Here is a 26,889-nt window from a genome sequence, read left to right on the forward strand (position 1 = left end):
CGCCCCCCGCCCCCCCGCCCCCCCCCCCCCCCCCCCCCCCCCCCCCCCCCCCCCCCCCCCCCCCATATTAAATAAATAAATGAAAGGCTCAAAATCCGTGCTGTGTCGCGTAACTTACGATATACTTTATTGGTGATCATAAATTATAAAATGTTATTGCTGACGGGGGTTGTCTGTTGTGACAGGTGAAGTAGCGGTATGCCAGAGACAAACGTCTCGTCATTCAGCCAGCATGGAAGGCTTTGGGCCCATCCACGGCTAGAGTATGGTTCCCTTGTGGCCCAGCGATCTGGTTCAACTGTCGGCTATCGAGGATCTACACATTGGTAATCTATGCTGGGGATGGGGTGCCACCATCACCACCACCACACCGTGTTGTTACTGTACTACAAAGCGCCCACGCATTAGGTTGCATTATCCCAAAGCAAGCACGCCGCCACTCACTCATTCTCCCAATCTTGCCTCGTTCAATCTAGTCAAGCATAGTCCGTTCGAATGATCGCTGTCCTTTACCTTCAATGATTCTGCTTCAAGTGCGAAGAGCCAGACTGGTCTATGTTCAGACGCACGTTACCTGTCACGTTTTTGCTTGTTCCAAAGTGTGGTCCCTCTTCCCCAGTTCCTCTCCGAGGCCGTATGGAATCTGATACATAAAACCATTGCTTGGTTCTCCTGTGTTTGATATCTGCCTGGCTTGAGCTAATCCCATCAAACCAATATTGCTCGAGCACTTGTAGTATGTAGGAGCCAATCAGTTCGTCATTCTCAAGTAGTTAGGCCTGGTTGATATCTCCTTCTCCTCCTTTCATATCACAAACCTTGGTCTCCACCGATACTATACACTTACTTCCTGGTCTATTTTCGCCGTCTTTGCTGGCTTAATGTTCATACGATCTTAGCTCATAATCCACCACTCACCCGTGACAAGTAACCTGAGGCCAGTCACAGCAATGAGACTATTTTCTCTGCTTGGTAGTGTCGAGGATATTGGCTAGTGCAAGTCTTGCCGCAATTCGTGCATTCGTTTTGTTCGTCTGCGAGGCTTCTTGATTCGTGGCAGCGGTGACTGCTAGAGATTCGACGCTGCAGTTGCTTTGACCAGGTGGTCTTCCTACCGCGGTAGGGCTATTGTGTCCAAGATCTCTGCACCGTCGTATCGGCATATATGTAGGGCCAGTGACTCTCATGGGATAATCTCCGAGGGAAGTCTGAATACTGGGGCTGTTCTCCTTCACCAGTAGTGTTTGTTCTTCAACTGGGGCGGAGACAGTGGCCAACCCGTCGGTGTCACTGCTGTAGCGCTGATGTTTCCTAACAACCGCATTTTCTGGATACGAGTCCTCGAGTCCTTTTTCCTCTTCTACCGGCTTCTTCGGCAACGCGTCATAATCGTCTCCAGCTTCGAAGGAGAAGTCCGAGTGATTCCGTTCGTGCTGGCACGCTGCCCCTATTCCATCCGTGACTATCTCGTTGGTATGAGCCGAATCTTCGACGCAGACTGAAAGATTACGGACTGACATTGCAGGTGTATTTGAAATGTCCTTCCGATGATGAGAGCTCTCTGGGCTACCTGTTGAAACTGCGTAATGCTCGTACGCATTTGCTAGTGGTCGTCTGCCCTGGCAGTTATGGGCATCTTGAAAATCCACGAAGGGGTTATAGAAACCATCGTGATGTATATTCATAAGGTCTGATTCGGTGTGAGAATTCCGCCGGCGGCAATGTATCTTTCTATCTTCAAAGAATATAGCTGACTTCCTAGCGGCATCCTGTTGCCGAATTTTTTGACTTACGCGAAAATCGTGGTCGTTGTCCAGAATTCTAGGGGTCGGAACTAGAAAGGATATAGGGTTAGCTTCGGGATTATGTATCAGGAGGATTTGGACCGGTGGAATACTTCGCTTGGCCCTGTTTTGTCCCGCGACCCTATTGCTCTTCGCAGACAGCAGTATGGGATCTGGAAGTTACGTCAGACTGACTGATCCTACAGAAAACGGTGCAGCGAATAATAAGGCCGTGTCATGTCTAGCGTACCATTGCTATGTGGCTTGCTAACTGTTGCCAGTCGTGAGAGGAGCTCAGCACCTTCAGTAACATTGCGGTCAACAACACTGTTTGTTCTGGCCAATGTCACGGCCTCGAGCCCATTCTTAGAGCATTTAGACAGGAGGACTTCAAGTCTCTTCACCTCAGCACGATATTGGGATTCTCGCTCGAGCCAGTAATTAGCCGCGTGACGTAACTGCTCGATATTCTGTTCCAGGGATTGTTTGGTTTCTTGGTGCGCCGCTTCTACGCTGCGGATCCTGCCCTGGGATTTGGCATAGCCTTCTATCAAGTGCAATACGTACGAGTTGTATCGGATAGGAATGGGCTCAAAAAGGCCCTGGTGCAGGAGTAGTACCTGGAGTGCCTCAACCATCTGATTCAATGACTATATGGCGACTGGAGGTTAGCTGTGAATGGTGTTGTCTGGCGTCATTTCATATACCGGATTATACCAAACTTGGTCCTGGTCCCGAATGAGGAGATCATCGACACTGTCATCGGCAGACGCAGGCTCGTGCCCACACTCAGGCGGGGTGCAAGCCGACGTGCGAGACGAGCCGGGTCGACGCGCACCACAGGGCTGCGAATCGCGAGTGGCCTTGCATTCAGACGAGTTGGCTGTGAGAGGGTTGGTAGGTGTCCGGGCGCGCGGTCCCAGCTTCAGCCAGCTCAGAGGTTCGGCCATGACAGTGTTACCAGGATATGGAGAGGATAGGGAGAGGATAGGGAGACTGCAGTTTCACGTGGCGGGATCGGAAGTAGGCAGTAGTAGGCAGTAGTAACATGAAATGGTGTAAGTGGTCGCCAGTATAGATGTTGAAGAACCTGGGAACCTGCCCCTTTGTCAACGTCACGGCCATGTACTAGGGGGAAGTAGGTTGTTTGTTTCCAAGATGAGATGGCGTAGTTGAATTCAACAAGTGTCAAACGCAATGCAGGTGCCGTCGTTGCGTACTCGGGTAGGCAGGCAGGCAGCTAATAGCTAAACGCGAGTCCCTTCCCTGTGTTGAGGAAGGCCGCTTGCCTACTACCTACATCATTCATGAGAGGGTCGAGGGCTTCGAGGATGGATTTAACGCGACGTCTCGGCAGGTTTTGTATTAACAATATCAATATCTCATGACGTGCAAATGATAGCGGAGGGACATAGTTCAGCTGAGTGCTGTGCTGTATATTCGTCACTACATAAATCTAAGTAGTTCCACGTTCCCCTTCCTTCCCATCAACAGCATGAAGACAAGCGTTGAGGATAGATCGCGGGAGAGCGCCAGAGATCTGGACCTATAATATCTATAGAAAAACATAGACTAGGCGTGTGTGACCAGGAATTGCATGGGGTATTGTCGTCCGTCGTTGGGAAAGCCTTTAATTAAAGGGTTAAACGTCAATAGTTAACTCAAACGAACGAGTTGTATTGACACTCATATCTACTTCGTGCCTCGCCCCTTACCCCAGCTCCTTATTCAATATCTCGAGTAATGTTCGTCGTAGGTAAGATTAATCAAATAGATCACCCGCCCTTTGCCGCTGTCTAGGTCGCCCCCCTGCTGTATCCCCAAATAATTCCTTCCCGGCATTTTCGCCAAACTTATCAGGGAAAAGCTCCTTCGCCGATTTTCCTGCGGAGCCTTTGATGGCAAACCCCGTATTAGGGCTCCTTCGATCCGCTACACCACGGATATTGAAAGCCGTGCTCCCCATCGGATCTGAATTAGTAATTCTATCTGCCAATTTACCCTTGCCAGGGATTATGACGCGATCTGCTAGCTTACGAGCATCAACGGCCGGCGCATCGTCACTGCCGTCCATGAGAGGAAGCGTGATGCCTTTGGACAGAAGGGTAGCCGCATCTTCGACTTTATCGCCTAAACGCCCACTTTCTGACACTGCCTCGCTTGGGAATAGTTCCTTCGCCCGGTTCTGACGCGAAATATGACTCTTGATAGCTTGTGCCCTGTAGCGGTTGCGCTCCCGCGCTACAGCTGACCCATTATTTGCCAGATCGTCCATGTTCCGATCGCCATCCCGATCGGGAACTGGAGAAGCTGAGCGATTTCGTGAGACTCCGTGCCTCGAGCTTAGGCTCTCGGGAAAGAGTTCCTTGCCTCGGTTTGATGGTCTGTATGAATCGATCCGTGGCTCAGTCGTTTCATGATCGGGTGTGAGCGAGCGCCTGCGCCGGGAATATCCCTTTATCTCTGCAGGGGCGGGACTGTCGTCGTAAAGATTCACGTCGAACGGTTCATCGCTTTCATCAGCTCTTGCTTGACGCCCACGTCTCCGCGACAAGCCGTCACCAGTTCGGTCGCGATATCTTCTTTCTTCATTCTTTCGCCGTCGTTCCTCGGGATCGTATTCTGGGTTTAGGAGATAAAAACGACTCCGCGAAGCAGCACCTGCTTGTTTCTTGTCACTCTCGAGGGTGGGCCGTACCTGGAGAGCAACCTCTGGATTTTCCGAATAGGGTTTGGCAGGGAGCAGCTGCCGAGCAGGCAACTGCGATACATCTGATATGTGATAGTCGGCGGCACTGAGGGCCTGGAGGGCCTGGAGGGCAACGGCCTCAGAGGCAAAAAGCAGGTTTGCGGAGTTATCATCTATCCATTCTATTCTCTCGAGGTGCAGAGAGTGGTCGGAGCAGTGTTGCGCAACGTAGGCCTTGACGTCATTAGGGTTCATGATATCTAGACCCTTGATGAAGACCTTGGAGGGGCACCGGGCGTCTGCATCGTCGTCGATCTCACCAGGGGAGCGGTTGCCCTAGGATGAATCATCAGCGCGGTGGTATAGGGCAGGCGAAGGCGACAGGAACAAACCGGATCGGGCTCGGGGACGATGGGCTCGTCGGCAACAAGGTCGACATCAATGTCCATATCGTGGTCGAGGTCCATCGAATCCATGGCGCAAATCCAGATGCGCAGCGAGCGCTGGGCAAGATATATATTATATACAAGGCGGTACGAAAGATGCGGCTTGAGGATGACTGGACGTTTGTCGCAAGATTCCAGGAGACGCGGCGTGGCAGTAAGGGATTCGGCGCTGCGTGGTGGTGCTCGCTGCTGTTGGACCAGGGCAGTGTGGTATGGCGTGAAGAGGCTCTGCTCCAGCAAGGGCGACCAATATATATAAGCTTGTACCTAGGGATGGTTCATTGATCAATTGGCATTCTCGTAAACCACGAATTAGTAGTATAAAAGCGGGAAGTCTGTCAAGATGTCCGAGTCCAGCCCGTCGTGTACTTATAATATTGAATTGTACTCGATGTTTTGCATGCTACCTACCTTAGGTACGGTACATAGGTACCAACATTGAAGGCAGGTTACCTAAGGTAGGTGCTGCAATAGGCAGGTACCTAGGTACTCTTACTGGCCTCAGCCACACATCAGCCACACAGTGCACCCTTACATACTACCTAGGTACCTACCGCCTGCGATAACATGCCAGGCCCTAGATAGGTATGAGCTAGGTATCACCACATCTACATATTATGCAATACAAGCCGCATTAGCCATCACACTCTTCGGAGTTAGTCAGTGTATGCCTCACAACTGTAAATCGGATAGCCTCATGTGATAGTTTTCATAGTATCTACGAGGCTGTTAGCCAGGGTGCTTCGTGAGTGCAACTATTGTACCCTCCGTAGGCTTCCTAGTTGTTAGAAGTACCCATGAACTTATATCACAACAGGTAGAGTAAACTGGTCCTAAGAGTTGAATTCATCATACTCTAGGTATGTTGCAATACCTATCTAATGGTATAATTCACCGATTCATCCTACCCCAAAGTTTCTATCAATGAGACATGCGTGAGTTTCGGGTGATTATGACTCAATAATATGGCGTAAGAGTGAAGACAACTTGGAAACCCAACAAGCGCCATTTACAATTTTTAGGTTACAAGAAGGCTCACGTAGAAGAGCACCGAAATGAATCGTCACGAGAAGCTTCGATATGTTGCGGGAATTGCTTTTCTAGCCCAAGGCATTAGCGTACAGAACAACAGACTGAAAGAGGTAAAGTAATAGTGCGTTACCGAGGCACCAAGAAAGGAGCCGAGTAGTTGTGAATGACACCTATGTGGTAAAGAGGAGTAATTGCGTCGGCCCGGTCTTATGTGAATCCTCCAGTTTCAGGTACAAGTGAGGCCTGGGTCTCTAGTGCTGCTCGCTTTATATGTCTATATCTCTTGTAGATGGGCTCCCAACAGTATGAACTTAAGGGGTCTAGGCAGTCCAAGAAATCGACAGTATGTTTTTCGGTGGCCTCGGGATCTAGTGCCAGTTTGTTGCTGAAATATGGTATACTAGGTACGTTAAGCTGGGCGTTCGGGACCACCTGACCACCGGCCGGGTGTTGGTCTATTAATTAGGCGAACGCGCGGGGCAGGCCATGAGCTGGTCTGGTTCTTTCAGAATAGGCTTGGAACCTATGCAGGCTGAATAATGGATTAGTTACATCTGACTCATTTTCGTCCCATTCTGTTTTACCCTCTCAGCCAACAACCCTGTCGACAAGGGCATTGCTATGGTCGAGAACACTGGTCAGAGCATGTGCCTCGTTGGCAGTCAGCTTTAATCGTGAAGCTTAGACTGAATATTCATCGTCTTTCCAGATGACTACAAAATTTAGATATTAAATATTCTAGATACGCCGCCAAGGAATAATTTCCCTTTTGATAGTTCATACACGGCCTGGCAATAAAAAGGTGACCAGATGAAATTAGAAACCGACGGTGACAATTATTACTATGACTGGCGGCGCTATGGATTTTCAGCAACTATTTGCCTAAGGCTACACTATTTAGACTGGGTCTCGGGAAGTTGAACTAACAGTCGGCGGTTAGAAAAAATATCGGATTGGCAGTTTTGCTGGAACAACACATCAGTTTACATCACGTGTCTATTCCCTTGCTGCCTGGCCTGAATTCTTCACCTGCAGTGCCATGGTCATTGCTACAATACCTTCAATGAACCGCATTAACCATTATACGTTTGCGAACTCGCGCTCCCTACATAGATATCTAGCCAAGATGCATTGGTTGAATGGACACTACAAGAGATTATATAATACTTCATATGTAGTAGTAGGAAAGAGGTTGAGACGGAAATTATTGTTTTTTAAAAAAAAATTTCTAACGTTAGTTAAACGTTGAGTACGTTCAAACATAGTGAATATATATTGGCTAATCTTACCTGTTCAAAATATCACATTTGCTGCGCCTTTCTCTTCTTAACATCAGTTAAGGTATCATAATTACTGCGACCTTGATCTTCTAGTCCCTAGTACTCAGGGCAGCTCTTTAGACATTAGTTCAATAGGTAGGTCGTTTAGCCTATACAGTCAGTATAAAATTGCTCGTAGGAGAGCGGAAACCTTGTAACTGTCTATCTTAGTCCAATAACAGTCTATCTCATAGTTCTTGAGTTCCGAAATAGAGACACGGTAGTGCATGTGGGATGCGTTTGTCCCATTATACTAACAAATATTAGTCGATTGGTTTATTTTTTATATGGGGCAAAAAAGCCGTCGAGTAAGGTGCTTAGCAGAGATGTTCTTTTATTTCATGTCTTTTAGTAGATCCGCATGTCTACTCCAGATTAGCGGTCTTACTCATGCTTGGTTACAACCTTCGCAGATCTCATCAAGGATTGACAATATGGTCATAGAAGCACACTATTGTCTCCACCACATAAGTGTCTTCACACGTCTCTATTCGCATCTGGTTGCCTTCTCCTCTGAATGAATCAATGGATATCATCTACGAAACCACCTGACGCGCCATCTTGCAACGCCGCAGGGTCACCTGCTGCAGTTGTGCTCCAGACCAGCTCACCACGGTATATAATATCATATAAGAGCTACAGACAAAGTCAATAGCTCGACTACCTAAGCTGTATTTTGGTGGCGTTGCTGCATGTTGCCGAAATTACGTTATGTGAAGCAACCGAAAACGAACGCATCGTATTGACTCTGACTCAGGGGCCAAATAATGAGACCACTCTTTGGATATATCACACAGCTCAGCCGTAGCGAGCCAGAAACTGGCCTATGGGCATTCATATGATTTTGATGCAAACGCATGGGCGTTTCCCCAACGGGGTCTATTTCTTTGGCCACTGAAGCTTGGAGGGGAGAACCTTGTCGAGCAGCGCCAGCGAGGTAGCATAAGCCTATTCCCCATTGACTGGGCTATTGGTCACAGGTCACAATGAAGTCTATGTGTACAGTCAGGTAGGTTATTAAGAAGGTGTTTTCGGGCCCTTTGTGCAACAATTAATATCCTTTACTCACCGACCTGACTCACTTTTTATTACTAATGGCCAAGTGTGAGGGTGGATATAGTAACAGGAAGCTGCGGCGTGACGTGTAATGGTAGGTGATTGCGAGAGTATGCAGCCTACATAAGGCAACTATAACGTAACGGAATCCGATGAAGTCATCAACACTGACAAAAGTACCTTTAGTCTAGTATCAGAGTGCTGGAACGAATGAAAGTCGAGAACCAGGGCGTTACTTGGTCGAGCATCTTCTAGTTTGATGACTTGAAGAGGAAAACAGGAGTGACATTGAAATATATTTGTCATTAACCCACGGGCCCAGCATTATATATTAAATCCCCCCTCCCTCGCCCCGGATCTATAGGCAGAAGACTCTCCAGTTGGAAATCAAGCTTGTCCACCAGAGAACACTACTATACTAAAATCTACCAAACTGCTTGTTCAGTGTTGTATCATAACTTACCAGCGACGGCCCTTTATCACTACAGCAACAGATCAAAGATCTAGCATATCCCAAAGTAAGATTTCAGGACCTCTACACGCATGCGGTAAAGCGGCTAAGTATATGAAGCCAAGATGTCTAGCTCAGTCGACGTCAACTGGCCAGTTGGAAATGACGATAATTGGATTGCAACTCCAGCGGCAGTTGCAGCCCTCGGCATCTCGAAGTATAAGCTCAGACCAGAGGGGGCTGTCTATCAGTGGGTGTTGAGCCTCACTGCTACCAAGAACGGTCGCTACTATTGCACGGACAAAACAAACCAGGACTACCGATTTGACTTTGATTTGAGCGAAAGCGATGTACAAAATTTCCATTTCAATTCCCAGGATCCTACAATCATCCGGGTCAGAACTGGATAATGTCCTAATCATAACGGGTCATGTACCTATTATTACGGCTCGCATGAATCCCCAAGACTCTCGGGCAATCATCCAGTCCACACACATGAGCCGTCATAACTGAAGAGTGGTATGGAATGAGAAGTCATGGCCCGATGGCAGGCCACGTATATGCAATTCATGGGAGTACAGAGGATGCGATTACGAGAACGTGGAACGAAGAGACCACAGTCACACGATCATTTCAAAAGAAAATTCACCGAGCCGCAGCTCCGCTGATCAACTCAGTGTGGCAATATTTTAGCAGGACGAGGGGGGATCACCGTATAGATCAACTCTGTATGGCAGCATCTGAGTAGGACGAAGGGAGGAATTGAGATTTAGTTGGCAGCCATTTCGTTTCTATTTAGTCGCCCCTTGAGAAAAAAGATTATTTACCCCTATCGACGTTGTAGGCGCTCTGTACAGACTTCGATATGATTTTATTGGTAGTAATGTGATTATCAAGGATCCATATAATGGCTTAGGCGTGGGCTGGCGTGATTGGCTTGTATTATACTTTGATTTTTGGTAATTGTAGACTTTGCGGACTTCTTGTTGGTTATTACGGACATAATTCATCAAGGATGATACGGGTTGGTTATCGTCTTTAAATTTGGTTCGGATTTGGAGCAATCCGCGGTAAATAGAACTTAAGTTCCTAATAGTACTTGCTTACATATAGGATCCGATTATCTGTGGCTGGGTTATACAGCGACTTGGGGATCGTAGATTTGATCGTCTCTACAGTATCGCGATGTGTTACTACCAAACGAAGCATATTGCAAGACCTCAGCATCATCACAATCCGTAATATGGCTGCTGTTTATAGCTCATAAACCCAATTTCCCATTAAACTGTTAATATAGGAAAGTTAAAAACCTTCAACCACTTAATCAACAGTTGGTCATGTTAGCTAATGTCTAATGGAGGAATGTTAGTAGCTGTTGGCTAACAGCTAGTATGTAATTAATAATTATATTCCAGCGAAAAATTGCCGATCCATCCCGAGTGTGATGATAAGTCATGGCGATGGCAATAGCACCTATCTATCTATCATTAATGTCACCCTTTTGTAAACATGATTATGGCGGTGTGATCCCCTCATACCACCCAGACTGTTCTAATATAACAAGGGCAGATTGAACTGGGCTTGGAACTGAGGATTCTGATTACAATGATCAACTAGGGCTGCATTAGTCCTTGACCAACCAACTCCTTCTCGGCTATTGGTGGCTTGAGAAGACTCTATATACAAATGATCTGCCAGCCCAGACCGCCTGGGTCTCTAGGGTCTGTTTCAAGAAGCGAAGTCTGTATAACCTCACTTTCCAATATTGCCCAATATTGCCTGCATGTCTTGGAAGGTCATGAACAGCCTGCAATGGTCCTTCGTACGGCCGAAGTGCAAGGCGAACTGCATTCTTCAACCCGCACAGAGGTTACACGTGTAACATCTAAGACGAAGCAAGATTCCCCTAGTAGAGAAAAAGAAAAGAAACAAGAGAAATGAATTGCTACCAAAAGTCGATGATAATACATGCCGCAACACTGGTGAAGAACCCAGTATTCTAAACAATAGTCTTCATGGACCGGTCGCTCTCAGCCCTGCAGCATTTCTACCTCCACCTTGGAGGATGACCTTCTTATGAGGCTAGATACCTAGGTATGCGGCTGAGGTGGATGAATACCGTGGCCAGAAAGACACAAGACTTCCATTTTTCCAGTTGGAAGTACCATCTTCCTAATACTATCCCGAGATCCTGGTGTCTTTCACTTATACTGAATTCTACACTCTATAATGTGATGTTGCAGTGGTTGGGGTTGGCGTAGACAACACAGAACAACTATGTTTCCTGAGGGGTTCTTCGTTCGTTCCTTTTATTTATTTGTCCATTCACACCTATATTAGACTATATTTGTGTGGGAGGTTATGGAAAAGGTAGGTATACCGTACAGCATATACCAGAAGTATCCCACAATCTTAGACAGCCAGCCTCGTCGGCATATACAGACTCCGTCTTTAGTGCTTCTCCCTTGTCAAAACTCGCACGCTGCGATCGTTAACACGCCACCCGGTAAGTCTGCGTCATAGCGAGCAGGGCAAACCCTATTAGTGGGCAAAGGGTTCGGACAAGATATACTATGGTGAGTCCGGTTAAGTCTGAGTGGTGGGTCCAGGATGGGGGAAAGAAAGTGGGAAAGCCAGAGGAAACGAGAAGGAAGCCACCAAGGGAAGGGGGACATTCGTGTTAAGAGATAAAAGTCAAAAACGAAGTCCTAATGGCTAAACCCAGTTTTGATGATGTGGTTGTACCTCCACCCTTGCCTATCCTGGTCATATCTTGAAACGCCATGTCCATATCTACCTGCGTTGCCAGAGATTCTATTGCTACCCCAAGCCGAGTGACTGGGAAGCTTCTACACCGTCTCCACGCCCCGTCTACACACTTCCACCTGCATGCGTGCTAACTTAGGGCGCGAACCATCCCCATCCGCTGCGCTAAAGCTGGGGGCCCTAGAGATCTCGGAAGCCGTACGCTTGAGCGATGGGAGTGACGGCATGATGTTTCCGGCCGGCGGTCTATCCTCCTCGCCTCCAGTGTCGTCATCCCAGTTATCATCACCGTCTAAGAGCGGATCATATTCCCAGCAGGCTTCCAAACCGTCCATATGGCATGGGGATCGTCGGAGAAAATGCCAAGAGAACGTATGGTGAACCATGGCAATGTAGAGCGACTCAACCTTCCCGGTGACATGACAAACAGCACAATACTGTCGTAGGAATTCTAGATCGTAGGGCCTACCGAGTAAGCTCGAGTCTAAAGGCCGTAGCATAGGCAAACCTTCAAGAGTCACCGCATCGCAAAGACGTGCTTGTAACGGCATCCACTCCCTCCCGCGAAGCAAACTACCAAAGGCCTTAGCAATGGCCTGGGTGAATGATTCACTGTCAGTGCCACCTACAGCAACCATCTGGTGTAGTCCACGAGACAAGCAGCGTTTATAGGCATTGGTATCCTTTTCAAAAGGGAAGGGTTGCGCCGCTGTGGGGAGTAGTGACACATGCACGGTCCATGGTATTCTTGTCTGGGTATAATTGACATCGCTCGGCGACATTTGCGTAGCGTTGGGAGCGGGAAGAGGTTGTGTTCTCAAGGTGCCGCCATATTGTGATAACCATTGTCTTGTACGTTCTGATTCCGATGTTGGCCGCTGTTGCTGACGATGCTGAGGACGTGAAGACATTGTTCGGTCTTCCAGCACCTCAATTCGCTCTTCTAGAGCCATCGAAGCTTCATCCATTTCCATGACCCTATCATTCAGCCTCTGTAGAGCGTCGTCGTGACCGTCTAATCGCTCGTCGTATCTATGTTCAGAAGTTGCCTGTCTTCTGTCAAGCTGATTGAAAGATATCCACATGCGGCTCACATTTCCGTAACAGTCTTTTACATCCTGACTGATTTCTCCTCTGCTTGCCTCAAACTGTTCCTCTAGATTGCCGAGACGCTGAACAACTTGCCCGAGAGCATTTCCGATACCCATCTGGTTATCTCGATCTAGCTGTCCTTCTAACATTTGAACGCGCCGCCGTAAATCCTCCACCTCACTCTTATCGGGAGGGGTCTCGGTAGATTTGACGTGGTAGCATGAGGAGTGGCCACATAGGCATAACACGCCTGGATGGGCACGGTTCAGTGTAAAGCCAACGCACGCGCAACGCTGGCCCTTGATTTCTGGGTTGAGTAGAATATATCGGCACTGTCCACTGGGCAAAACCTCCTCATCAGCCCCAGCTTTGATGATCGAAGGGGATCCTGCCCTAGACGACAGCGAGGATCGCGTCGACATGGCTTCTGCTGCCAGAAGCCGGTCTGAACGGGGTTAATGATGATGATAATTGTAAGTTATGCAAATGGGTCGATCTAGTTTGAACAAGGATTGGCGATACACAGGGAGAGCTTCCAGCCCAACTCGTACTATCGAACACGAGGCCAGCGAACAGGCAGTGGGCTCGTGGGAAATACTTGGTCCATGAATAATTCCTACGGCAGCTTTGTACCGGGCGGTGGGCTTAATTACAGAGTATTGCTACTACCGCGACGCCACCAGAGACAATGAAACGAGAAACCTAGGCTTAGAAGATGGTTATAGAGGATGGAGGAGGGAAGTGAAGTTCATATAAGGCTTATGTGGAAGTAAGGTGGGGGGTCTGAGCCGTTCGGCTGTCGAGTGGCAGCTCTGAATGGTTTCGGGTGTGGGTGTATGAGTCTGATACCAAAGCGACCGGGGGCTCTCTGAGAGAGCGGGCGTGGGATGCTAGGTACTAGTACATACAGGTCTTAGGAATAGAAAGGCTGCACAAAATATGACGTGCAGATGTCGAGTGATGGACGATAAGATGTATGAGAGAGCGAGAGGAACAAAAGAGGGAAAGTGACGCGATAGGCAGGGAAAGTATATAGATAGGAAAGATAGCCGGGGAGAAGGTTGCGCAGGCAGGTAGCGTTCCTGAGAGAGGATGTGTGCAAGGGGCGAGGAGACAATCCCTGGGCCAGGGGGTACTGGGAATGTGTAAAGGAGGATGTTCATGCGGGTCAAGTGGGCTAGATATGCTTCTGGACGGCCTACGTGCGGTGTAGCAGGCGTACCTAGGTAAAGACACCACGGGCGTTGCAGAGCGAACCGATAGGCCAGAGACGACGGCACTTTGTAGTAGTATTGAGAGATAGAGCTGCTGGGCCGGAGTACCGAACCAGGAGGAGCCAGGAGCCAGGAGCCAGGGGTTGGAGGGTTGGTTGGAGTGGTGATGGCGCTGGTGGTAGCAAGAAAAGATAACCACGCTGGCGATGATGGTTTAACGGTAAAGTAGTCGTGGTCAGACAGTGAATGAGTGTGGTAGGTAGCATAGACAGACTACTGTATAGTCATCTGTGTGACCTGGCAGTGTACCTAGCGATGTGAGGGAGTTTCGGCGCCAACCTTGGGTCGATTCCTGGCCGGCTTGCAGTGCGGTATCTATAGTACCTATCTCTCTCCGTCTCCTCTTCCCTTGTCGTGGTCGTCGCCGTCGTCGTTGATCGCTTGCTCGCCAGTCCCACTCTGGCAGCTTTACAGCAAGGTACTGGTTGGCCTATCTAGATAGCGCCCCCAACTACCGTGTTGCAGTTTACTACGCTATATGTGTGATTTCATTCGTGTGGCGCCGTCTCGTTGCCGGACACTCGGACGGATGGCCAGCAGCTGCGGGCGCTTCATGTACAACGCCGAGTGCTGTGAGTGGAGGAAGACCAAGAGAAGTTAAGAAGAAGAAGAAGAGGAATAGCGGTCAATGGATATCAAGAGGGCGTGGCCAGATTAGAGGTTAAATTAGAGGTCAGGTTAGAGAGAGTGGAAACAAGCCGTCGCCAGCAGCCATGATACACGACCAGAGCACGACCTGCCTACCAGACAGACACCTACCTAGCCTACGGACGGGATGGAGACATTGTAGATAGCGATTTGCTGGCGATGGCGCATTGAGCGACAGGACATCATTGATGTTGCTGCGTGAGGGACTGGATGGATGGATGGATGGATGGGGAATGGGCGGTCCCCTGACACGCGATGGGGGTAAATTCTGTCATGGTTTCCACCAAGCCCGATGACCCCAAGCCAGCACCAGCAGCAGCAGCAGCGTTGACCTAGGTACGTATAGATAGGTACTTACATCAGGCGGGCGAGGTACCTACCGCATCCACGTACCTTGCCTGCCGACCTGACCTACATTACGGATATATGGATGTACATATAGATGTACCTTATAAGTAGGGCGGCTTTCACGTGTTTCCTCTACATGTACCAGGTATTACTTCGTGTACTTACACAAGATGCCACATCATCCACTCACGACCAAGATCGCATCATTGTTCGGCGGGTTGTCAGGCGGGCCTGACTGGCTGGATGGGGGACTCTGCTCGGCGGAAAAGGTGAGCCTCCCATCCGTGACGCGTGCTAGCTACCTTACTTACTTACTTACTCACTTACTTACTTAAGTACAGTAGCCTGCCTACCTAGGTAGACTAGGATGACAGAAAAGAAGTCTGCAAGCTGTGGGGGTCACGATAAGGGGTGCCTCGGGTGCTTCAACATACCTACACGCACATACTTAGCATTTACAAATAACGAGGCCAGTTCCGGAAGCCTCCCAGTCGAGCCAGTGTGCCTACCCTACCCCAGACTGCTCGTAATATATAATTTATCCTCTTCATACTACATGCAGTACAGGCAAGAAGAGAAAGAAGAAAAAGAAGAAGAAGCCTCTGGACCAAATAATCATCTTCTTCTGCAATGGCATGTAGGTATGCGACCGTTGCTCAGGTATATATATGTAGGTATATATATATACATCGGTCTAACGTGGGTGGGTAGGGGAGGATCGCGAATTTCATTTGAATCTCTTCCAATGGAGACGCCGTGATGGGTCCCGTTTCAAAGTATGTCGTGTTGATTGCATGGAAGAACCGACTCAGCCTGAACCTCGTCCTTGTCCATGTATCCGATAATCCGTATCTGTTTATTCGGGGTCTGATACGCACTGCAGGTACATGGCGAATCACGAGCGATGACGGGATCAGCAGCTCCTGGTGAGCCAGATGGCGCAAAGATAAGAGACCAGAAGAGACCAACCGACCCGCACTGCACTCGCAGTCTGGTCTTCCTAGGTAGTAGACCATGGCAGACCACGGCACCACTCTCGTCCACTTACACACAGGCATCCGGAATCCAGGCCGTTGCCGCCGCCGCCTCATCGACATTGAATACAACGAGGACCGCATGAGCGGGAATGACGGCCTGTGTCAATAGGTACATGAGCATGTGTGCGACCTGACTATCATCAGTCAGGGCTTACCATTGCTTCCCACACCGCATGGCCCAATGCGAGCCTTCGGGTTGCGCAGTACCAGCAAGACATTGCGCTGCTTATGGCATACATGTAATGGCATACACCGGCCTTGTCCAGTCCAATTGCGTGTATTGTATGGCAGCCGTATCTTTAAAAGCTAGCTTATCTTGATCGATTTCTTCATTGTCCTGTAATTGTTGTTCCCTTCTAGCTAGTTTGATCTTGGCTCTGGCTCTGATTCTGATTTCTGACGGCCCTCCCTTTTCTCCTCTACTATAAGCAGGTTGTTGTTGTATATATGCCCGGGAGGGCGGGCAAAGGTGCAGAACGTTGGCCATGTTTTATCCTGAGCAACATGTATCCACAGGCCAAAATGTGCGCCTGGCGATGGTGAATGGTGTGCCACACTAGGCACCTTATGCACGCGATGTACCTACCGGTCAAACACATGGGGACAGGTAGAGTATTTACAAGGGCGGGATGCCAGCCAGTGTGGGATGGATGTGCGTATTGCGGATCCTAAACCAAGCACTCACGATGAAGGCCTCCCGTGCGCCCCCACGCACACCAGGATTGGATCTTACCACCAAGCCTACTTACGAAGAAGCCTAGCCGGTTGGAACCTGAAAGTATCAGGTATGTTCCGAAAAGAGCCAGGCATTGTCGGTGCTATTTATATTGCAGTTATCATGGTGGATGGCTTTTGGCCGGCCTACACCACGACACAGAGAGCGTGCTACTAAGCAGAACTGTCAAGGCGGAGTGAACACACCCAAGTAAACGGTCTAGGTGGATATTATTTTTTCGGCCCGTGCCTTAGCTGCTCCTGGGCGTTCTGCACGTTCCGTCGCAACATTCGATCTCTATCTAGAGTATCTACCTATCTCGGGGGCATGTTGACTGGGCGTCTACACAAGCACTGTTCAGCAACCTTATATAGGTAAATATGGACACTCTGTAGGTGCAAGCACAGTACGCCTACATGCAACTATAATACCTATACTATAGCATACTACCTAAGTATACCGTACCATGGGCACTCGATACTGCGTAGCTTACGGAGTTGAGTTGTGGGTGCAGCTGACCGCGTTTGCCGCTCGACAGCTCTCTACCAGGTAGTTGCCAAGAACGAGACGGCCGGTAATATTAGGATCTCTATCAACGCAAAGTTGACGCCAGAAGTACATCGCCTACAGTAAGTCGATTGTGTCGAACGATGGCCGGCGTACGATGTCATGGCCCACGGCGACGCGCAAATATCTGGCAAGAGCGAGTAAGTGGAATAAATGACGAAGAGATGTGCTGCTATATTTCTTATATTTCGCAGGCTCCAAGTCGTTTGACAGAACAATCGCGAATTTCCCGAGTTTCGGCTATACTAGCCCTCTACAGACAAGTCTCTAGGTACTGGTACGCTCTACTCCCTACTTACCTACCTAAGGAAGTACAGTATATAGCTACATACTGTAAGTATATGATTGTATATCTAGTCGCTACCTAGGTAGTCTAGGGTGATCTTAACAAAGGAACCACTCGTCACCTAACTTTAGGAGGTAGTATTGACTAAGTAAAGGATACCACCTAGGTACCTACCTAGGTACCTACCTCTTACTTAGCTTTGAGTACCTAGTGGGATTGTAGGTAGTTCGTGGGTACTGTAGTGGGCTTCCAATGAGTTCGAACAACTCTTCACAGGAAAACCGAGAGACGAAGCATCATCCAGTCCTGCTTACTCGGTATCATTTCGTCGATCTTATTGGCAGATGGCGAAACAACTACATCGGATTGCACAATATCCAGCTAGTTTCAACTTGCAACTAAGAGAGTCCGCTAACCAACATAATCAATTTGCCATCGCTTGCTCGGATCCAAGTGGCATTCTGTACCAAGGCGAAGACGACAAGACCACTTCCGTCGACCGAGAGGTTTCTAGGTAGATGAAGGTTGGTTGTTAGCTTACCTGGAGTTCGTTCCCTTGTTAAACTTTAAGGCTGTTGAGGCTGTCTATCTTATCGCTGGAATTGAAGCCTCGATGCGGGACAAAATCGACGTCCCCACATACCCACCCACCTTGCATCCACAATCATCACCATCCCACACAGGACACACATCACACATCTACCAAACGTCCAAGTCACCAACTCATTCCACCTCCGATCCGACCTCAGGCTCTCCCTACACCTCTGGCTGCTGGCCGACATTGACCATGTCGGCATAGTTAGCACGTACCTACGCACTCGACTCGACAGCCAACATCGCAATGTCGGACCCCGCTGCTACCTTGGCCTCTCTTCTTCGTGCATCCACCATCCAGGATCACGATGAGGCCTTGAAACTCGCCAATGCCGCAATAAGAGCTTCCAAAACCAACATCGACGCCCACCACACCAGGGTCGTTGCACTTCTCAAGCTCGATCGCTTCGATGACGCCTTGCGAGCCATCGCCGAAGGTGGCCATGCGCTAGAGTCCCAGTGCATTCTCGAGAAGGCCTATGCTTTATACAAGACCGGTCACCTCCAAGAAGCACGCGACACTGTCGAAAAGGCGCCCTCGACGCAGCTGAACTCCCGCCCTTTTCGCCATCTACGCGCACAGATCGCATATCGCGCCGAGAGCTTCGCAGACGCCGCTTCCTTATATCGTGGTCTTGCTGGCGAAACAACTGACCTGTACGGTGAAGAGAATGACGTAAGGATTAACCTTCTAGCTGCCAATGCGCAGCTAGAGTGGGCCGGTCTCGGTCATCAGTTAGACGACAGCGAGAGGCAGCCTTCTCGTGCTGATCTGGAATCGTTCGAGACCGCCTACAATGTTGCGTGCGCCCATATTGCGCGGGCCGAGCTTGCTAAAGCCTCCATCATGTTAAAACGAGCTCGAGACCTCTGCGAGGCTAGCGAGGACTTATCGCCCGACGAGAAGAAGGCCGAGCTGCTGCCCATCATTGTACAACATATTTATGTGCTCTCTCAACTGGGCAAAGAATCGGAAGCCGCTGCGCTGCAAAAGCTGGTTGTGCAATCCGAGTATGTGACAATCATAACTCTTTGGTGTAATTGATATCTGATACTCTCCTAGCATCCCAGAAGCACCCACGAGGGCAGTTGCTCACAACAACCAAATCGCCCTGGCTGGAATGGATGGTAATCCTTACCTCACTCAGCGCATCTCTGAACTTGCAGGTAAATTATCTGGTAACGACAAGCTTTTCGAGTATCAGCAGTCCGTCTTGAGGCGAAATAGATATACACTGGGTCTTCGGATGCAAAAGTTTCAAGGAATAGAATCATCAACTAACAATCAGATTCTCGCTGCATCTTCACCTTCAGCCTTGCTCGATGTGGCACCTCTTGGAGTCATAAGTGCTGCTGCCCGCACTGAGATGGCCAGCAGCAAAGCTGCCATCCATAAGATTTTACCGGCCCTGGAAAAACGCCCAAATGATGTGGGACTACTATTGACCATCATCCAACTCTATATTCAAACACGGAACCCCGGCCCGGCCCTTACTCTACTGGAGGCGTTTCTAAAACGCTTGGAGGTCATAACCACCACTGATTATACTGATGTGCGGTTCTCTCCCGGCCTCGTGGCTGTAGCCGTGGCGCTGTACAGACTGCAAGGTCGGCAGAACTCAGTTCGTGCTGAACTAGCCAGAGCCTCAGCACACTGGCGATCGAAACCAGAATGCGCCTCTACTTCACTTCTGCGCGAGGCTGGTGTAGAGCTCCTTCATTCCTTGAACCCTGAAGATATAACCGCAGCAGGAGCAACTTTTGAAAAACTAGTTACCCAACTCGGCCAAGACATCACAGCAGCAGCAGGGCTTGTAGCATCCTTCGCAACCCGCGACTTCGCCAAGGTTGAGCCCTACCTATCGAAGTTAACGCCAGTAGAGCGACTGACAGCGGGCACCGATGTCCAAGCCTTGATACAAGCCGGTGTATGTCAAGCCGCGGCACCTACGCCCGCAAGCAGAAAGCGAGGGGCAACATCAGCAGACGAAGCAGAGAAAGAGAAACTCACTAAGCGCCGACGTAAACAGAAGCTGCCCAAAGATTATGTAGAAGGCAAACAACCAGATCCAGAACGATGGCTACCCCTGCGAGACCGCAGCACTTACCGCCCGAAAGGAAAGAAGGGCAAGAAGCGCGCACAGGAGGTCACGCAGGGCGGCGTTGTCAAGGAGGAGGAGACGCTTGAGCTCGTGGGTGGCGCAGGGGCAGTCAAGGTGGAAAAGGCGACCGCCAGCAAGAAGAAAAAGAAAGGAAAGAAATAAAAGGGATGCGGGAGAAAGCGTTGGCTTGGCTTGGCTGGCTACGGTGTGTATATATGGTAAATGTTCTGGTCATCTCATGTGCTATGAACATGAATAGACCGCTCTCCCCAACCGGTTTGGTCACTCATTATAGTTGTGCCTACCTAGTAAATATGAGTGCCAGTGCTACTACATGAAGATCCTCGCGATGCTTCTGGCGCGGGGAATGCACTAAACGCGGGCTGCGATAATACTCACAATCCGAGCTTCCCCTAAGTTGATCGGAGACCCATCCAATCGAGCATTTCGTACGCTTCCAAGTTTAATGAAATTGTGATTATGAATTTGAAGTCGAATGGTATTTACAGCTAGAAAACATATTCGACCCCGGAAGTTAGGAAACAAGTCCTGTCCTCTCTACAATAATCATGCAAGCGTGGGCGACCAGAAGAGCCCGAAGAGCCCGAATACAGAATATGAATCAATAGATATTATATGAAGTATCTCGTTGTCACCTTGGCAGTCAATGCCCGGTCTATAAAGTCCTTTTATGCACTTTCACTTCCAAACCTTTTCCCTCATTCCTTAATATGTACAGGTGAGCTCCTCTGATTGATGTATATAGCGCAAGGGTTTTATAGCTTCAGGACCCATTATTCTTCAATGAAAGAAGGGAAAGAACCAGGGTGGCAGGTCAGTTATCTATAAGGGGGATTTGCCAGCTGGGTGTGAGCAGTAGGAAGCACAGCTAGCCAGAATAAACCCATCTACCCCGTCTGTGCGTCCCCGTCTATCGTTACAGAATGTGTGGTAAATGGGTCCGAGAACGCAGAAAACATGATCTTAGGCCCTGTGGGAATAAAAGAAAGCCTGTTCTATTTTCCATTCATATTTTCCCTTATCTTCAAAAACGCCACAACCTGCTATGAGAACATTTTTGCGGTGCTCCGGAAAGATGATGGTCCAACCAATCGCTAATTACGTTCTGTGGGAGGGAAAAAAGACAAAATTTAGGCGTGTACCTGAACTGCCGACGAGGGGAAACGGTTGGTCTCTTGGGTCTCTTCTTCGGCATCTGATGCATTATTTTGTTGTATCGGTGATGTTGGAGGTTCTGGTGTATAGAACCGGGCTGGTAGTGGCATATCTAATTCTTGGGTCTCATCTTCTTCGTCATCAAGCGGCGGCAGTGGCGATCGACGGCCATCTGAGAAGCTCAGAGCAGCGTCGCTGTCTTCGTCAGACGGCACAACAAGATTTCCGCCAGCGGTGCCCTTAGTTGTCCGTGACGAGTACTTGCGATGTAAATCCCGGAAGGAGCGAGCTGTTGCTGTGCTAGCACTCGTGGCTGAACCCCTTCGGCCCGAATTCTCAGGAAGATGACCAAGTAGGGAATGGAAATCATCCACATCAGTAGAAGTGGCATTGCCAGGAGATCTAAGGTCTTGTTCGTCACCCTGCTGTGCTTGTTTCCGATGTTTTAGGTGTTCGTCTGTCGCGATACCTTGCAGCTCGTCACCAAAGTTGATCACCGAAGCCTTTTTACCATGGACTGTAAAACTGCCGGCGCCTCTAAAGAGAACTTCGTCCCGTGTGCTATCATCTGAGATGCCGCCAATTGACATAGAATCCTTGCCTTTCTTGCTTCGGTGCCCCGACAAATGACCAGCACCCTCTCGAAGGGAGCGTTGCAGGCTACGCCGCGCTTTGCCTCTATCAGACTGATCCTTGTCAGTTCCACCAATGCTACGTCGCTTGCCACGATCTGTCGCATCATCTGTCGTGTAGGCTGAGCTGGGGCGGCGATCGTAGGTACGAGAAGACTCCGATTCAAGTAGTCCACTCTGCTCAAGTATGTGCCTCTCATGCTTATCTTCCGCCGAATCTTCGTCTACAAGCTTGGGCTCATGTCGACGTGGGGAAGAAGTGACTACGCTGGAGAGGGACGTCTTTCTAACGCTGTTCTTCTCGTGGCGTGAATCCGGCTTGTCTTCAGAGGCTAGTGTTGTTGCGCTGGTAGGTGGTGTATGAAAGATTTCGGGGCTTGGCGGTTCAACATCTGGCGGCAAATTGGATCCAGAGGATTGGGGCGGAGAACCTGAGGAAGGAGATAGCTGAGTTTCATGCGTTGCATTATTGCCACTTTCATTTGTTTCCAGGGGCGCAAGCGGAGGTTCAGGAGAAGATTCTCTAATGTCTCCATTCATGTCTCTTTCCTCCGCTAGGTCCGTTGCCAGTATGTCACGATGACACTTCAACCTCCAGAATTCGATGCGGGACCATCTAAGCTGAGCTATTATCTTGGCCGCACCATTGCACACTTGCTCTCGGGTTCTTTCTTGGATCGGAGCCAAAACTAGGAGATGCCGCGCATTCCTGAGCTGCGTCTCGAGGCTTTTCTGGGCGATTTCAAGTTTTTCTTCGGCCTCCTCGATTTTCTGACGCATCATTATCCGTCTAGCAAGTAATATGTCGCGAGCCATCTGGTGATCAATTTTACTCCGGTTAATGGCGACCTCTCCGGTAGGGGTCTGAATAAGTTGTGTTACACCAGCACTGTCTAACCTGCGAATCGCTCGACGGCTCTGTCCTTCGTAGTTACCACCAACAACACCACGCATCCGCACGCCAGTTGTTTTGAACGCGGCTGCGTAGTTGAGTTTTGCGAGCCAATCGTTTCGATCCTCTTCACTCTGGGCTAGTAACACTTCCTCAAGCCCCCCGTGCCTGACGTAAACAAACGCATTCTTGTGTCTTTTATAATTACTATCCCAAAGGGCAACTGCACCCTCCGTGGACATCAATGCGTCTGGCTTAAAATGCTCCAAGGGTGGTTTAAATATTAAGGGGACACCATCCTGTCCCGACCTCACATGAGCTTCGTGCTGATGGAGTAGGTTCTTGACCCAGCCCGCATTTCGGAAGAAGTACAGTTGTGCTCCAGTCAAGATGGCACCCCACTCTTGCCACGGTGATCGAGTTCTCCGTTTTGTCGCCTCTTTCCGCCAAAGCAGTCCAACTTTGGTGACCTTGATGTCGACTATCCCTGGATGTGCGGCATTAGGATTATTCTGCGTCTTTTCAGTCATAAACGCATCCGGACGTGACCGAGCCGATATAATCTGCAATATACCAGTCTTGAAAAAGGTTTTCTGGAGCTCTTTCAAGTTGAGGCGGTTGGCAGTCCCTAGGTAACTGTAATGCTCCTCAAGAGGTATTTGATCCCTGAGCGGTGGCCGTAATATATCCAGTTTGCTGTCCAATATCAGAGTGTACGGGTCCAATAGATCCTTGGATCTCCTTGCCGGTTCTGCGATAGCTGCAGGAAATACAGACTTCTTCTTTAATCTCAAACTGCCCGACCGGTCGCCGTTAGTGTGCACATCGTCTTCCAGGTGGATAAATGGCGTGTAGCTAATATTATCATAAAAACACTCGAGTACATCATCAAAGATACCCTCACCGCGGGTGTTTTTGAGATAATCTGCTTTCTGCATTTTATACTTGTTGTTTTTGTTGAATACGTCTGTGTGAAGAATGAGCAAAGAGAAAGCAATGAAGTAGGCTTGATCTGGCGTAGCATAAATCCCCGGATTGCACTCATGATATCGGTTCGCAAACGCCTCCAAACACCTATCAATCTGCTGAGTTTCTTTGGGAAGCTCGGCTTCCATCAGCAGCTTCCGAATAGCCATGTCCATAGGTTCCTCGAAAAAGCTGAAAGATCGCATATAGCTACGCAGGACGGCGGCATGGAATGGATCAGCCTCCTTAGAAAGCGCGCTTGCGATGGCGCCACGAGCGATCACTTCTTCGACTCGTGCAAGATATTTGGCAGGGGTGTCATCGTCTCGTCGCTCAGGTAGGACGACCACCTCTCTCGCCAACTGCAATGAGTTGTTCTTCGAGTTCGCCGATCCTGGTGTCGCAGGAGTCAGTGTTCCATGCCTGGAGAGGTCTGTGTTTTGCCGCGCGCGACCAAGCCCCAGGAGATCACCGAAACTCTTGCGACCAGTAGAAGAGGATGTACGAGATGCGCCTAGATATTGGGGTTCAGCGAAGCTCTCACCAAGGGAACTCATTGTTGAAGAGCGACCCCTATTCCCCAAGGTCAATCGAGTTGGAGACGATCGACCCGAGTTTCGAGAGCTGGGGCGAAATAAAGCGGTTGCAGGCGAACCGGGGGTTTTGTTCGCCGTAGGGCCGTGGCCTGGAGAAGCTGAAGCTGTGGACCTATCATGGCCAGTTGAAGGGCGAGGTGCGTCCGCGATATGTGTGGTTGAGGTCGAATTACGTGGAAGAGATGGCGCATTTGAGCTTGTAACAGAAAGTGTGGGCGTTTTTGATCTTTGAGGAAGATGCGCCAGAGGGAAAAGTGGCTCTAGTTGCTTCTGCTTCCGGCGACCGAACCGGAACAGCCCTGAGGAAGCAGTGCTGTATTGGAGTTGACCGGCGTGATCGGTCGAGCTACTCTCGGACCTTGACGACTCAGACAGACGATGGGCGGACATAGTCAATGCAGAGCCTTGATCTTCAGAGATGTTTGAAGCAGCAGACGGCGCCGCAGGTTTGCACGGCTCTTCGAATGTGACAGTGTGTCTGCTTGATAGAGCTTCGGGACGGGGGTTCAGTAGAGTCTTTTTCTCCTTTTTCACGCCCGACAAGACTTTGACCCGGGACGCCTGGTCCGGCTGACTTCGTGGAACATCAATCGAGCGGCGTATTCGCAACGGGATACGGACGCCTGACTTCTTGTTGGCCACGGTACTCTCGGCAGAATTCAAGGTAGGGGCTGTGGTTATGATGGCAGGAGCTAAAACCAGCATTGTGTGTCAGCAAATGAGGTCCCGGTGAGCAAGAAAGCAAGAGGAGCCATACGCGTTGGCATCGGCGGCGGCTTCTCCGCCTGCTGGTGCTGCTTCATTCTAGTAGACAGCTGAGAGTCTGAGGCATTACGGAACCTAAGCATGCTAAAGCGGCGATGCCGCGGAGTCTCTTCCTGGATCGGAGGAGATTCCGGGCGGTCGTAAGAGTCGTGGCTCGGTCGGGTAGTACCTTGAATGGGGTCCGAATCTAGGTTCGGGTTGGTAGGCGGTTCATCGGTTTCAGAGTGTTGTGAAGCGACGCCATTTTCGAAGGGTTGGCTCGCGGACTGGGCAGTTAAGAAAGGGGCATCGGATTGGGCCTTGTGATCAAAAAGAGTGGTATGGCGGCGCATGTCAGACTCGCTGGCCATGACACCGCGACGGCGTAAAAAAGGCATTTGGCCGAATGGCTGGCTGGAGAGGGGGAGAGACGGGTGCTGCGGGAGCGAGAGGCAAGTGTAGCAGCGATGACACACGGGCGATGCTGGAGGCAGCACGACGTCGTCAAGCCTTCCAGTGGCGCCGACCCATTGTCCCGCGTTGGCTCGTCGAGTTGCTGCAGGGTACGGCGCTGCAGGCGACGGTACGGCAAAGCAGGTGACAGACGAGTCGAAAGGGGTTGGGAGCCCCGAGTCGGATTAGAGAGTGGTGGAATGAGCAGTGGCCAACCTGATTTGCGGCAGTCTGGGATTCGAGGCGGCGGGCAAAAACACGATAGCTGATGCAATGGCCGCGGTCCAATGGATGATTACGAGTGATGGACTGGATTGAAAGTACAGAGCAGTTGGTTGGTGAAATGCAGACAGACAAGGCGACAGGCAGGGGCGTGGGCACGTTGTTGATTGATAGCGCACACTACCTAATTAAGTACATATTGTAGTTACATCAGTGTACCTAGACATAGCTACCTACAGTGCCTACATTGGTACCTAGGTAGGTAAGGCACGCTAGTGTGCAATTCAGAGGCTACCCGTGTTCTGGCCTCTGGATGGTCGGCCCTGGCCCGTCGGGTTATGGAGCAATTATGGGCACTGCTGTGAATCTCGGGTCAGTCAACCAGGCGCGCAGAATTTACCTATTAACCATAATCTACCACCTGCCTACCTAGAGATCCCATCTGTATGTATGCACTTATGACATGCGTTTAAATAAGCACTACATGGTACCCAGCGTGTGTAGTACACTGACTCCGCATGTGCAGAATTAAAGACGTCCACAGTTCTTGACAAGAGCTTAAGTACCTAGGTATTCCTGTATCTATCATACCTACCATATCCCCGGCACTAGCCTGGTTGCATTAGCTGCTTTACAGTTCCATAGATGTGGGATATAAGCAGGTCAGAACTTCCAATGAACCTGGGTAGATACCTACCTACAGTATATCATGGATGTAGGCAGGCGAGGCAGGTAATCAGTAATCAAAGCAGATACCTACCAGAGCATCACCTACTTATAACGCATCTTGTTACATTTTCCGTAGTGTGCTCGCAAAGAGAACGGCCGCCTTACTTATGGTATTTTGATATGAGGTACGTGTACCTAGTCATCGGTACTTTTGCAAGAAGGGTTTTATTGAATAGGCAACTCGACCAGCGAGTGCTGTAGCCAGCTAGAAATGAAGGTGTAAATGGTAGGTACCTGGTATCTACGGTGGCTAAGGGCCCTAGCTAGCCCGCT

The 26,889-nt window shown here is 49.6% G+C and overlaps 5 protein-coding genes across 5 annotated transcripts; 1 reads left to right on the forward strand and 4 right to left on the reverse strand.

Moving 5' to 3' along the window:
- Positions 1 to 956: 956 nt before the first annotated feature.
- F5B22DRAFT_656033 (uncharacterized protein) lies at positions 957 to 3,119 on the reverse strand (the record flags this gene model as incomplete). The annotated part of the gene is made up of 4 exons (XM_047979934.1): positions 2,492 to 3,119; positions 2,035 to 2,434; positions 1,898 to 1,957; positions 957 to 1,834 (listed from the first exon to the last, which is right to left on the reverse strand). Exons 1-4 carry the CDS (start codon positions 2,732 to 2,734, stop codon positions 957 to 959), a joined length of 1,581 nt encoding a protein of 526 aa, XP_047830643.1. The 5' UTR covers positions 2,735 to 3,119.
- Positions 3,120 to 3,546: 427 nt separating this feature from the next.
- On the reverse strand, positions 3,547 to 4,949 carry F5B22DRAFT_646614 (uncharacterized protein; the record flags this gene model as incomplete). Its single annotated transcript, XM_047978758.1, has 2 exons — positions 3,547 to 4,809; positions 4,866 to 4,949. The coding sequence occupies 2 exons, from the start codon at positions 4,947 to 4,949 to the stop codon at positions 3,547 to 3,549; spliced, it is 1,347 nt and encodes a 448-aa protein (XP_047830644.1).
- A 6,383-nt stretch (positions 4,950 to 11,332) lies between these two features.
- On the reverse strand, positions 11,333 to 13,291 carry F5B22DRAFT_184338 (uncharacterized protein). The gene has a single exon (XM_047969446.1). It carries the CDS (start codon positions 13,055 to 13,057, stop codon positions 11,627 to 11,629), a length of 1,431 nt encoding a protein of 476 aa, XP_047830645.1. The 5' UTR covers positions 13,058 to 13,291; the 3' UTR covers positions 11,333 to 11,626.
- Positions 13,292 to 18,029: 4,738 nt separating this feature from the next.
- Positions 18,030 to 20,863, forward strand: F5B22DRAFT_184465 (uncharacterized protein). Its single transcript, XM_047969448.1, has 2 exons — positions 18,030 to 19,115; positions 19,168 to 20,863. Exons 1-2 carry the CDS (start codon positions 18,352 to 18,354, stop codon positions 20,366 to 20,368), a joined length of 1,965 nt encoding a protein of 654 aa, XP_047830646.1. The 5' UTR covers positions 18,030 to 18,351; the 3' UTR covers positions 20,369 to 20,863.
- Positions 20,863 to 26,035, reverse strand: F5B22DRAFT_184348 (uncharacterized protein). The gene is made up of 2 exons (XM_047969447.1): positions 25,226 to 26,035; positions 20,863 to 25,160 (listed from the first exon to the last, which is right to left on the reverse strand). The coding sequence occupies exons 1-2, from the start codon at positions 25,608 to 25,610 to the stop codon at positions 21,358 to 21,360; spliced, it is 4,188 nt and encodes a 1,395-aa protein (XP_047830647.1). The 5' UTR covers positions 25,611 to 26,035; the 3' UTR covers positions 20,863 to 21,357.
- Positions 26,036 to 26,889: the final 854 nt, after the last annotated feature.

Source organism: Xylaria bambusicola (genome assembly GCF_022495145.1).
Source record: "Xylaria bambusicola strain CBS 139988 unplaced genomic scaffold F5B22scaffold_21, whole genome shotgun sequence".
Taxonomy (NCBI): Eukaryota; Fungi; Ascomycota; class Sordariomycetes; order Xylariales; family Xylariaceae; genus Xylaria; species Xylaria bambusicola.